At 35.1% G+C, this 14,468-nt stretch overlaps 1 protein-coding gene across 2 annotated transcripts in view; it reads left to right on the forward strand.

The window, feature by feature from the left end:
* Window positions 1-1,996: 1,996 nt before the first annotated feature.
* SLC25A36 (solute carrier family 25 member 36) overlaps window positions 1,997-14,468 on the forward strand; it is a 31,047-nt gene continuing 18,575 nt past the window's right edge. The window contains exons 1-3 of one of the 2 annotated variants that reach the window (XM_070945309.1): window positions 1,997-2,072; window positions 11,180-11,341; window positions 14,180-14,257. In XM_070945309.1, the coding sequence (XP_070801410.1) occupies window positions 2,032-2,072; window positions 11,180-11,341; window positions 14,180-14,257 (281 nt within the window). In that variant the 5' untranslated portion in view covers window positions 1,997-2,031. Of the gene's footprint in view, window positions 2,073-5,620; window positions 5,850-11,179; window positions 11,342-14,179; window positions 14,258-14,468 lie in introns of those variants that run through there. The other variant, XM_070945308.1, reaches the window with a different exon arrangement.

Here is a 14,468-nt window from a genome sequence, read left to right on the forward strand (position 1 = left end):
CTCCAAAGCACTTGAGGGCAGGAGGAGAAGTAAATTGGAAACTTATTGAAGAAAGAGCCAACCTAGAACTAAGAAGTTCCTGACAGTGTGAAGGCTTTCCTCCAGAAGTTGTGGTGATCCATCACTAGAGGTTTTTAAGAAGAGATTGGAGAGTGATTTGTCTGGAATGTACAAGGTCTCCTCAATTCTCCTTGGTGAATTCAATTTTTTTTTTACTACCGGTTCTGTGGGCTTGGCGGGCGTGGTGGGCATGGCAGGGAAAGGATACTGCAAAATCTCCATTTCCACCCCACTCCAAGGGAAGGATACTGCAAAATCCCCATTCCCTCCCTACTCTTGGAGAAGGATATTGCAAAATCTCCATTCCCATCTCACTCTGGGTCCAGTCAGAGGTGGTATTTGCCGGTTCTCCGAACTACTCAAAATTTAGGCTACCGGTTCTCCAGAACATGCCAGAACCTGCTGGATTTCACCCCGGGTCTCTTGTTTGAGCAGGGATTGCACTAGAAGCCCTCTAAGATCCCTTCCAACTGTTGTTGTTGCTCTGTTAAATTGATCAGGACAAGTGCAGTTTTTCTACGACCGCCTGTACTTTTATACCACATGGATTCTTAGCCCTAAATGTTAAAGTTGTCGCAATTTTCCAGCTTCCCCTTGGTGAAACGTACGTCTCAAGTGCCTGCGCTGCAATCTGCTGGCTGCTGGCTGCATGCCTACTGCCAGAGTCGCCTTTGGTTTAAAGGAAGGGGCGGGACAAGAGAGGGGACTGTTTCACAGCGCTTCTTTTCCAAGTAAGACAGCGTCGTGCTACATGCCAGTCTTTGGAAGTTGTAGTCTCCACAGAAAATACTCCTTAACTGCCAAGCCAGGGAGATGTTGCTGAACGAAACAATATCTAAACTACATGTATTTGTGAGTGAGTTACCACGCTTGGTTTTCAGTACGGACGGCGGCAGATCATGCATTACTAAGCTTCCCATAACTGGTGTTTTATAACAATCCTCAAATGAAAAATCCAAGCACCTATAGAGGCCAAAAGTAGAAGAGAATTGCATTGTTATATCGTTGCTCAAGGTCGGGGACAGAAACGTTACCCTGCTAAAGTGCACAAATAGGGAGCAGCCCCTTGGAGAAATTGATTTCTACTTCTGTTGACTGCCTGAGCATATCTATTTGTGTTGGTAACAGAAGACATGGGCTTTGCCGCTGCCATTTTTCAGGGTTTTCTTCATTAGTGATATCGTAGTTGTGGGTTTCCCCATATTCAAACGTCCGAGTAATAACCAGGTTCGACAGTATTTGCAACTGAGTGGATTTGGGCAGTCAGTACATTTAAACAAATAAAACAGAATATTTAACTAATACCGAGATCCATTAAGTGCTAAAGTAAGCCTCTTTGATTTGAAGCCTCTACCACTTCCGTGTAAAGCTTAATTCAACATAACAATATACAAACAACAAAACAATACAAGAGCACACAATAGATACAAACTCATGGTAAACCGATCCAAACTAGACTGCAAAAAATACAACTTCAGTATCAGAGTTGTCAACGCCTGGAATGCACTACCTGACTCTCTGGTTTCTTCCCCAAATCCCCAAAACTTTAACCTTAAGACTCTCTACTGTAGACCTCACCCCATTCCTAAGAGGTCTGTAAGGGGCGTGCATAAGCTCACCAGCGTGCCTACCGTCCTTGTCCTAATGTTTTCTTTTATTCGTATCCTTTACATGTATTTATAATTACGTTTACACTTGTATCTGTCATAAAATACATGCTTGACGAAATAAATAAATAATAAGGCAAGCGGGGGCTCTTCCTCTCTCTGAATGGGCCTCTAAGTCTACTCCAGAGCGATCATTTATCGCTTTTCATAAATGACAATTATTTCCTTGCTCAGAAGATGGCGCTGACGGAGGCTTTCCAGGCGCTGCTGCACCTTTAAGCAATCACAGAGGAAGGAAGTGCTCAATACCATCTCCTGCCCTTCCTCTCCCCCTCCCGAACGCCGGAGAAAAGAATGAGAGAGAATGAGCTGGAAAGATACCGCGATCCATTTATTTGCTGGAGGGTAGGTAGAATCGAGGCAGGTTTGGGCCCTGGGATGGGGCGTCAGAAGGGAAAACGTGCTCCAGCGTTCTGGCCGGCTGTGATGCTGGTGGGTGGAGGCAGAGGGTTTCCCTGGTTCGCCCAGGCTAGCCAGCAGTTAAAGGGGGTGATATGGAAAACTCCTGCTGAAGCTGTAAGTTCTGCGAGAGATTTCTCCTGATTTTGCAGAAAGACCTTGGGTGGAAGCAGGAGGCCTCCTGCTGCAGCTGCCGTAGAAATGGCTTCCCGAGAGTTAGAAGCATCTGGTGCTGGCCGGGATGATTAGTGTGGGGCCTGCCCGTGGAGGCAGCCCAGATGAACGCAGGAGGCCTTAATAAGACAAGTTGACTCCGATGTAAAGCTAGAATGGGGAGGAATAGGGTTGTTTGCATATTGGACGGTAGGATTTGAAGCCCGAAAAATAAGGATGTATAAGGAATTATCTTCTGACTCTGACTAATGAAATTACCTCTGTGCAAGAGTTGGGTTTTTGGGGGAGGATGTTTCTTTTTTTTTTTCTGTTTCGTTGCTTCTTTTTTCTGTTTCTTTTCATTGGAAGGCAGGAATCTCTTTTTGGAAGTTGCAAACGGTTCAATTTCAGTTCTGTGTCATTTTTATTGCAGCAATAGTCTTAAAACCATAAATAAAATAGGAATTCTTATATAATAGTATTCAGGTAAATAATTTTTCAGTTGAACTAAAGGAATTTTGTGTGATTTCAAGCTAAAAATGCAAGATCCAAGTGTCATCAAGAGAAGGTTTGATGCTATTCCCTGGACATTATAGGGAGATTCCATTTATGTCATATCACTGCTTATTCATGAACAAATTCAAACTGAATAATATATACATAGCATAGCATAACAATCGTGTGAGGTTGACACATGCACTGTGACTAAGCCATGAATTGTTGAATAAATTGGTATTTATATTGCCTTGAGTTCCTGAATGAAAGGTAGGTTATAAATCAAGCATAAATAGTTATGTGGGTGTACATGGATTGACTCAGAAAACAATATTGAGTTAATCTATTTTGTAGTTAGTCCATTTTTTAGCAGGATACAGGAATCCTAAAACCACAGATTTAATAGATTTTTATGAAGTTTGATTCTTAATTGAAACAGATATGTTTAGACAAACTATCAAAACAGGATGTCAGTTTTTATTAATTGAATTCTTATACATGTCCACATTTAGTTTGTATTACGACATTGCATGCAAATATGTAAGGAGCATATTTGGTTATGTAGTGGTGTATTCATCTTGGTTCACTTACCACAGATGTTGCCAAAATACGCTTTACCAGTTACACTATGCTACTGAAAGTAGCGTTTTATTCATTCATGGAGGATTATGAGCTGCTAATAATAATAATCAGTCAACATCTTAATATATAGGTTTTAAATCAAGATAAATTAAGCAGTGAATTTTGCAACATTGTTTTCAAACCCTTTAAGATCAAATGATATATGAATTCAGGTGCTCCTCAGTATGTATTACACATGTCCATTTAGTATGATCAGGGCTTGAGCTGTTTTCACTCAGTGTGGAAAATATTGATCCTAGCATTTTAGGAATAGCAGGTAAACCATCTGCATAAATGATTTAATGCCATTGGATTATTATATATCTTTACACATACGTTGCTACAAATATAATACAAACATGCCTCAGCAGTCTTTTATAATAAATTCCCCATTTGGAGGTGGGGAAAAATGTAATCTTGCTGCAGAATTACCAGACCTGTATTTGTTCCTTTTAAACAAGTTGGACTTTTTCCATGTTTAGAGAAATGCACTTAAAATAACCAAGAAAAAGAATAAAGTCACAAAAGTATGTTCAGGAGAGGTGAATATGCAATACAGGAAAGAAAAAGCTTTTCAGATATTTTCAATTGCAGTCTTATCTAGGTGTGCTAAGGAATGCAAAGTTCTGTTGATTCATGGAGACTTAGATTATGTTTTAACACTATCCCATTTGTATCTTATACTGAAATAGTATTCAGAGTTTCTTTCTTTAAAAAGTGACAGATACCATCCATTTAAATTCTCAAGATAGCATAAACTTTGAAAGGGAAGATAGCACTAATGCAGTTCAGTAAATTGTCAAGAAATAACTAAGAAAGATGCAGAAAGTAGCAAACGGTATAATCAAATCAAGCTTTTTTAAAACAAGGTAAGGTTTTTTAAAAAAAAAAAACACATAGTACTGTGTTGGATTTTAACTTCCTTAACATCCAACAACATTATATGAGTAGTTGTCATCTAGCACATCTGGAAGTGCTGAATTGGAGAAGGCTACTTACACAGAAGTAAAATCCCATTGGGTTTATCTGTTCACTCCCAACAGTTCACAAAAATTGGCTCTTAGCAGATAATAGGGTCAAATCCATTAAGTCCATTTGGTTTTTTAGTGCTTATTCAATCATTTCTAAAGAATGTCTAATTCTCTTGATAGTTGTAATAAGGAAATGATATAAATGATAGAATTTTCCCAAAGCCAATGGCCATGCAATTTTTAAAAATACTTATACCAGTTGAAGTTTGAAAGAGATGGGGTAGGGGGTTGGAATCTTTTTGTAGAACTATTGTAAGGGAAGTATAGAAAAGTCCTGGAGCTAAAATACATGAACAAACTGATAAGTAGTTGCAGTCTGAGATGTTGAGTTCCATAGGGATGAAGAAGGAGAAATAGTGTGGAAAGGAGATATTTGTAAAGCTGACTATCATCTCTCTCTCCTTGTATTCTTCCAAAATTAATAAAATTGATGGGAGTACAACAGGGACTAGAATTGTGAACATACACGGGAGAGATAGTGATCCATTTTATGTACTAAACTCTTTTAAAAACCTAAAAAAATTCCACCAAAACAATATCCAATGGTATAGGTGAAACCATTGGATATTGTTTGAGCCCATCACTATCTGTCTGAACAATCTATAGGATATATCCAACGATCTTTGCTTAATAGATCCAGAAAATTAGGTGAACTAAATCTCACGAGGGAAATGAATAGCTCCCACGCCCTCTTTTTCCCTCTGACAGAAGAGGGGGGTGGGGAGCTAGCCGCGTCTGAGTTCCCACCCGCGAGAAACAAACAGAAAAAAAAGGTCTCTAGACTCCTCTGCTCCTTGCAAGCAGGTGCATCTATAGCCCACTCCAATGCATATTTATTCGGAAGTGGAACTCAACGACTTAAAGGGACCTTGATCCCAAGAAAGGAAAGAGAAACGCGAAAGCAATGCGCTTCCCTAGATGGCAACCTAGATGGTGCAGCGTGTCTTGCTCATCCTGCCCTCGCTATCCCGGCATAGTTAACTTTGGAGGTTTTATTGTTTTGTTTTGTTTTGTTTTTGAGGTGTGGGGGGGCGGGGGATGCTCGTGCTTTGCGTCGGTATAGAGTTCAGTACGTAGTCACGTGCACAAAGCCAGCATAACTTCAGCCGGTGATGTCACGGTCCCTCGTGAGCCAATGGCCGTGTCTGTTTATATTGGGCTTCGCTTCGCCTTGGAAGCGAGAGGCCAGGCGGCTGCGCTTTTGCCTGCTGGTTGGTGCTGCTCTTGCCTCCTGCTGGGACCGGAGGTTTTCGTCTCTGAGGAAGCAGTCTTGGGGCTTCCTAGTTTGTGTTCTTCGCCGTTCAGATTAGCAAGAAAGCGGAGTGGGAGAAGCCTCTCCCGTTCGGTCTTCCTTCTATTTTAACCGGGATAAGAATGAGAATATGAGCCAGAGAGACATTTGCGTACATCTCTTTGCTGGAGGGTAGGTGAAATATTATGGCAACCTCCCTTCTTTTCTGCCTTAACCTTTATTTTATTTATTTTTTTATTTATTTATTATTAAATTTATAGACCGTCCTTCTCCCGAAGGACTCAGGGCGGTCTTATTGACTGTCTGCTCGGTAGACAAAACTTCTGTGTAATATGTGGCGCACAGCATTTAATTGGTGGAGCGTGTGGAAGGGAAGGGTGTAGGCGTAGGATAGAGAGACATTTTTTTCTCAAAATAGAATGGAAGTTGTGGGAATGATTTGAATTAAGACTAAAAGAAATTTCTGGCTGACTTCGAGCCATTTTTAAGTCACCGTGCACTAATGCAGGTAATACAGATTTTTACTAGTATTTCACGGGGACATTTAAAATAAAATGGTGCGATACATCTGTAACATTCGTGTTGTCTGCTGCAGGGAAGAAAGTTAAAATCTCTGTCTGTGCAGAGATTATGATCTTGAATTGGCTAGTTTTCTCTCTATTCTATTTTTTATTTTTCTTTAACAATTATTGTTGGGAGCTGGAGTATGTTGTTCTAACTTGCAAACAGGTGTATACTAGGAAGTCATTTGAATGCATAAAAGTTATTTCTCTGGATAATATCAATTTCTTGAAATATACAGTTGATTTTATAATCCACTGCAGTTTAGTAGGTGCATTTTCTTTCTGGCATATCTTCAAGCTGATTGAGAGATAACTGGTTCTAACTCCAACACTGCTCTTGTGTATAGACCTTGTATAAATAAGAAATAGATCATATACTCCAACAATTTGGATTGTAATCTTATATGCATTTATCAGATAGACAGCCATTCAGTCTAGCTGAAAGACCAAGTACTAGAGGGTAGTTTTATGTGAAAAAAATGAACCTATCTATACATTTAGCAAATCTCTGGTAAGTTTACACACAACTGACAAAACTAATATATTGCTGGCTGATTTACTGTTGATTGTGTTGCAAAAACAGTCAAAATATGCCCTGTAATGTTGAGATGCCCAGAATATATTTTAGTTGGGAATGAAAAACTCCCAAGATAAAGGAAGTGGTTTCCTTATACAAATAAGCTTACATTTGAGCAGAATTAAATTCCATGCCAAATCCATAAATATAACTTTCTCTGAAAGAATTTTGTGATCCCTCATTTTGTAATAAAATTGCTAGATTTATATAGGGCTTGCAGGCAAAATAGATACATCCAGACAACTGAAAGAAAATTGGGAAGAGTTAGATTTCTGTTCTGCTACTTAGTGATCAAAATTGTTTTTTTAAAATCCTGATTTTTTAGTATTACCAGAAAAGTCTTCGAGCATAAAAATATTCGTTGGTGCAACTGATTAATGTAGCAGTATGTTTTGAACTTAAATCCTTATTTTTTGAGGTGAGGAACAGTAAATAACAAACCTACACATTAAATTTATTCTTTCTCCTTTCACCCAGGTTTACCAATTAATTTTTCATTTTTGAATGGTCTCTGGTTTTGTATTTGCAAATTTGGGGGCGGTCTACATGGACAGTCAATAATTCTTTTAGGAATGTGATTATTTCATTCTGTCTGTCATGGGGGGCAAGGAAATGCAAGTGATGAAGCATGTATTGCAACACGACAGTGCAAATTTTTCCCTTACATATTTATGCATAATATTATGCAAGTATAAAACAGCTTGTGCTGTTATAACACAACACTCATTTTGACATCTTATGGGCTTCCCATAGTTACATTATTTTCCCCAGGATTTTTATCTCTCTCAATTCAGTAGAATTTTTCTTGTGGACAAAATAACCATATATCGCTCAGGCATATGATTTCTCAAAACTTGTAATTTTCCTTTTTATTCTGGGTTGTTTCCTATGGTAGGACTTCTTTCTCTGCTTCCAATTCTCAGAAAGTTGGTCAAAGTTCATACTGTGCAGAAGGTATGTTACAGACCTTGACTGCCTTGTTATTAGAGTAGTTGAAGGCTTCTGCCTAATCTCTCAGTCAGCAAAACACAAAAAATATGTGTGTGATCATGTGCGGAGCAGGGTGAAAGTAGCTTAGAGTTATCAATCCCAAGTATTTTTATTACAAGCAGCCAGCAAAAGCCTTTTTGCTTTTCTTTAGTTTTATTTTGCTGTAGAATAAAGAAGTCAAAATAGGCCACTTTTACTGCTTTACAAAACTATCTTCACCAAAAAAAAAAAATAGCATGTTCTAAAGAAAGGAAGGAGTTACCAAAATAAAGGTAGAATAAGGTGGTATATATTTACAATAGAAGTTAATCAAATTTAGGCAAGAATGATTCCCATATATGCAGTATTGCAAATGTATATACATTTTCACTTTGGCTTCTAAGAGACATTAATCTTTATATAGTAACATAGCAGAATCTGAAAATGGGAAGTTAGAAAACAAGTAGCTTCTCTCTTCTTTTGTCTTTTCTATTTTTTATTTTTATTGTCAAATTTGATTTATTTTTTCAACATGGACAAATAAGTAACATTACAATGGAGACTTTAATATTAAGAAAGGTAGAAGCCCATTTGGTACAACAATATTTTGATTAAATTTGTAGCAGTTTTTTAATGTTATATTTAGTTCTGGATGAGAAACTAAATAATCTCATGCCTGTTAACACTGACATGATAGTTAATAATGATATAATACCTTATTTTTTGTATCTTTAATGGTTTAAGTTATTTAACTTTAAAGTACTAATATTAGTACTGTACAAATGCCATTGCATCAAATAATGTAATGTATTATGTAAGTTTTACAATAATATAATAGAGAAGCCTATTAAGAAATAAAAGTAGTAAAATGAAAATGCTGCCTTTGCAGCATTTTTCATGTATACCAAACTTCTTATAGGCAAATTCTTCTGTAGTTCAAATTATCATCAACGTTTATGAACTTTGAAAATCAATTTGATTTCAAATTCATCTTACCACTTACTATATGTTAAAAATAAATATGTCCATGGTATCAAAACATTACGTTTGTTTTGAAATGTTCCTCTACTAAACTGATCGAATGGGGATTTGAAATTGGGTATCTCCAGTCCTAATTGGAATTTCGGCCAGTTTTACAATCGTGTCTATGCCAGGATTGCAAGCTTGGGTTTGAAATACACCTAAGTAAAAGTTATTTATTAAAATAAAAATAGTAATATTCAAATTTGTTTATTTGCAAATTTATACTTTTTTACCTGCTTAAAAAATGCTCAGACTGCTAAAAACTGGTAAAAATTAGAACTTAAATTATAAACTGTATAAATGCAGTTACTCTCTACTTTGCTGTAATTAACTTTTATATATATGATTAGTAGTAGTGCTTATTGATTCAAATGCAGAGATACATCAGAAGCAAAAGCCTAAGTGATTCCTTTTTAAGAAAAGGTGTATATTATTAAATATATTTTCAATACAATCTTTATTTTCCAGTTTTAGAAACCAATTGTGAAATTGGGTTTCTTTAAATTTATTGATATTAACTCTTGTTATATGTTTTCTAAGCTTCTGATACAGTAAATCTACATATTATTGTAGATGTCTCAGTAATTATGCAATATTGAAAAAAGATACCATTGTATTTGCTCATTTAGAAGAAGTGATATTTTGCTAGTTGAAATAATTATTTGTAAATGCAGAAAAAGCATAAATCCTTTCTGTAATGAAAGAGATATACAAATTTAGTATATCCTCTTTGTTTAACAAGTCATGTTTAATTTAAAAAACAGTCATACAGTACTTGTGATAAACACGAGGTTATGTATTGAAATCACCAGTTTCCATTAATGAGAAAATGAAGTTAAATATATTCCTGTTTCTTTTGCTATGTTTCTTGAAATAGTTCAGTAAATAAACATAAGATCTTTTTTTTTTTAGAAAAAAAAGTATATTGAACATTAAGTCTCCCATTTAAAAAACCCACATTTGTCAATTTTTGTACCTGGCAGCTTGACTAAAATAACATGTCTTGTTTTCCTTAAGAACTCTGTTGATATACTATTTAGTCACTTAGACTGAATTTTATTTAGAAAGAATACACAAATGGTGAATTCAGTTCTATACTGGGCATTACAGTTTGTATATATAGTGGACATTTTGTATGAATATATACAAACTCATACAAAGAAAATAAATCTAATTCTTTATTCTGACACCAGATAAAAGAACATTCAGTTTTCCTGATGTATCTTCTCAGAGCTTTACTGTATATCATCATAGGATAGGAAATTATATTAGGCTAGTCATTTTATCAATCTGGATCTGCATTGACTTTCCTGGGAGTGTTCACAGTAATTGAAATGTAGGAATACATTCACAGACTAGAAGCCCAAAGAGAAGAAAACGGAAATCATTGTTTTGGCTAAAGTAAGCCAGGTTTCTTGCAAAAAGAATAACATAATAGTGAAGTTAATTGAAGTGTATCAGTAGTGGAATTTTGCTGGAGGAAGAATTCTGATTCAAAGAATTGATTATGTAATGATTATGGATTGCCAACAATTTCATCTTCCTTTCCAGAAAATGATGGAAATTGCTGCTCAATAGCTAAAACAATCCTTATTCAGTTTTAGAAATTCAAAATAAAAATGTAGCAATGTGCAGGAGGTCTTGCAGGCAGATTATAATAGTTGATAGTAGATAGCATATCTGTAATTCTTCTTTCAACAGGTTTCAATATCAGAGGTATGAATTACATTAAGCTTTTTGAAAAATTAACAGTAATATTACATTATAAAGTACAGATATTAATAATTCAGTTCAATTCTAATATTCCTTCCTATTCCAGAAAGTACAAAAAATAAAATGCAAGTAAACATATGCTAGTTAAAAATAACATTGTTGAAATATTGGATGATTTATTCTATTTTTTATTTTAAATTGTAACTGGATAAATTATGTTTAGGAGCATTTTTTCCCATCTCTAATATGCTCCCATGGAGCAGCTATCTTCTGGAAAACTGAATAGCATACCCCCTGAAGACAAAACTGTTTCAGAAATTTTGATGGACGAGAGGTTGGTCTGGAATACAAGTTTGCATGAATTATAATAGAATTGTTCATATGGTTTTATGTAGTTCTATAAATTTCTTTTGAGTTTTGGTAGCATATAAATGATATAAAACAAAGAAATAATATTTTTATAACTATAGCGTCTAAATTAATAGTCTTCTTTAGCTGAGGCTGAGAAAACATGGTATGTTTCAGCATGAGCTAGATCACCTAATGAATATTACTAGTCTTTTTGGTGAAAAGTATAAGGCGGAGAGATATAAAATTTAATTTTTATGAAATGAATACATTTCTCAATGTGATAATCCCAATTTTTTTCTTTGCAGATGTGGAGGCACAGTAGCTGCAATCTTGACATGTCCACTAGAAGTTCTGAAAACAAGATTGCAATCATCATCTATTACTCTCTACATTTCTGAAGTTCAGCTGAATACTGTGAATGGAGCAAGTGTTAATCGGGTTTCTCCACGGGCTTTTCATTGCTTTAAGTGAGCACTATTTCTTCCTACTTCTGTGTATAATAAGGCTTTATGTTAAATAAGAATACTTGGTAGAGAACAAGTTTAGGTGACCTGTTTTTATAGAGTATGGACATGGAATTTCACTTTGATTCCAGATTACCTCTTACTATTAACAGAAATTCATTTTAAGTATCTTACAAGAACAAATTAAAAAGGTAAAATTAAAATAAAACTCCCTTCAAATAAAATTCAGCTTGTCCATATTATCATCTTTATTTTGGTATCTATTCCGTTAGTTTGCAAAGTAGAGTTTCACAAGTTTTTGATAATATGGTTGATATTCACTTGTTGAAATCTTTGTGTAGAATAATTTCTTTGATCATAAGAGTTACTTCTGCTGTTTTATTTATTTACATGGTATATGTCAAAGCTAGGAGCTAAAGACCTTGGAAAACTAGCCAGCACTATCCTTTATTTAAATCCTTTATTTAGGATAAGTGACTCAACTGAACCAGAATGTGTGCTGCCAGCCAAAAACAATCTTATCTTGATCTTCCTGAATAAATACTAAAAGGAAAGCTCTCTATTAGTGTGCTATAATGTATTTATGGATAAATCAGAAGTTTCCACCTTAGTTTCCTTCACATTGATATTTTGAATATGAAAAGTGGTATGTGCTAGATATACTGGTTTTTGTGGATGTCAGCAATTAGTTTAATAACTAGAAATGATCTGTGATATTTCTAAAAATGTTCTCTTTCCTCAACTACATGTTTTAGTTCTGTTGCTGAAACGTGTAATTATTTTGGCTTGTTCCTAAACTCATTTGGTACACATTTTGGCTGCAGCCAATATGTCTCAACCTGGAAATTTTTGCAACAGCTTTGTTAAGGTATTCAGAAAACAGTATCTCTGTTCTTTGATTTTCCACCCTGAATAAGGAGATTTAAAAGTATTTTGAAAGGATCTTTTACATTGGAATGTGAGTAAAAGTAGCTAAGGATTTCTTTCTGTTTGTATTCAAATGCACATAATACAAAGCGTCCTTTCAGATATTTTCCCACAATTAAAAAAAGCCAATGATTTAATAAATTTTGCAAAGTGGGGTTGGGTTTGCATGTATATCAATGTTCCCAGTCAGTCATTACCTCAGTAAGTTGAGTAGTCTACTAATAAAACCAATAATGATTTACTATTTGATGCAATGAAGTCCCCAATCCATAAATGATTGCCAGCCTTCTATAACTAGCAAAGAAAGTTCAGTTAAGCTAGGAATTAAACGGGCATTATAATGGGCATCATTTTGAAGTTTCTTAGAATTTCTCAAACTCTGCTGTTTGAAAAAACTTTCCAAAATTTACACATAAATTATATTTAATTTAAGAGAAAGGCATGAGGAGCATATATGCATCAACTATAGTTAAATTAACAGAAAATTAATATTCTTGTTGATCTTGCTTATCTTGTGTACTGATGCACCTGATGGCTAAGATTGCAAAATCATACCTTAACTCTCTAAATAATTAAAGGTATATGATCATTCAGGAATGCAGTTGCACAACATATTTCAGAGCTCTGAATTTTGTTCAGGTGGATTAAAAGCATAGTGGAAACCAAATTTGTTTATAAGCAATTCTTATAATAGAAACTCTTCATATTTTGACTGTACAAGAGGAGAAATTGGGAGGATCATGTACTTCCAATATTGTTACCAAGAATTAATATTGACATTTGAAACTACTATAATTTATTGCATAATGCTGTTGGGCTGTTTGGCTTAAACAGTTTCAAGTGAGGTTGGATTTTTTTTTAAAAAAAAGTACTGTTTGCAGTTTGCTCAATCTTTATGTCATCAACCTGTATTTCTATTTGTACAAGAAATACTTTAAAGACATTCTGATAATACAGGACACTATTGATGAATATGCTGCAGTATACAGCATGTTGATATTAGATAAATAGATAACACTCAAAATGTTAATTTTGAGAGTTTCCTAAATTAGCTCAGAAAACACAGTATTTTAACGGTTGAAACTAAATAACATTTCAGTATTACATGGCACTGTATGGATCACCAATAATAAGTTGAGAAATATTAAAAGATGCTCTTTACAAAGCCCACTGATGCAAACAAAGTGCCTATCCTTGAAGCATTTGACCAATTGTCTCGTGCAAACCTAAGTGAAGCTGCTTCAGGAGATTTTCTAGTTTACAAGATGATAAAAGTAGAATATTTCTTTTGTGACATTTTATGAAAACGTGGAATCCTTGCTCTAAGGCTCAGAAGACTGAATTTAAAGGAAAATATATTAAAATAGTGATTCTCTTCAGTAATCCTAGCTGATATGATTTAACTGATATTCTCAGGCTTTTCATTACAGTGGAATTGGCACATAACATTAATTTGTTCTTATTTCCTATTAGATGCTTATTGCTTTGCTTGCTTTTAGGACCTCACCATATGGTGGCTCATGACTTACAGTTTTTGTTGAGGAATAATTGTATGTGTTGCATTTTGATTAACTATAGTACCCTATAATCTTTCCCTTATTCTGTTTGGTAAATATTCTATTCTTGGTAGACAGTTCCCCCCCCCCCCCCCACACACACACATACACACCATTTCCCTATACCATATAAGCAATATTACAAAAAATTGTTGTAAAAATGTAGTTGTTGGAGACAAGCAATGCTAGTTTTGCAATATCACAGCTTCTGCTTAGATCAGTGCCATTCTGAAGTGGCATGCTCCATATAGGAACCACAACATTTGTATAACAGATATTCTGTAGACCTGATTAACTGGAATTTCTCCATCTGATCTTAAATCTCCTTTATTGTATCATATATGTGCTTCTTTCACAGGATGATCTTACAAAATGAGGGTCCCCGGTCATTTTTCAGAGGACTAGGTCCTAACTTGGTAGGCGTGGCTCCATCCAGGTAAACTGAAAAAAATGTTTTATTTGGATTATTTCATCTGATAAGAGAAATTTGTAATGCTTTTCATTATTTTGAAGTCACATATTGCTTTTTGGAAAGCTATTTTTCTATCCTTACTATCACTATTCAGTCACAATTATTGAACTTTCAATATAAGTATGATGCAAATTCTCCTTTTAATATTTATGGTCATCTTATGAATCCTGGCAAA

The sequence above is a fragment of the Pituophis catenifer genome, unplaced genomic scaffold (genome assembly GCF_029215685.1).
Source record: "Pituophis catenifer annectens isolate HBS135680 unplaced genomic scaffold, rPitCat1.0.hap2 SCAF_6, whole genome shotgun sequence".
NCBI lineage: Eukaryota > Metazoa > Chordata > Lepidosauria > Squamata > Colubridae > Pituophis > Pituophis catenifer.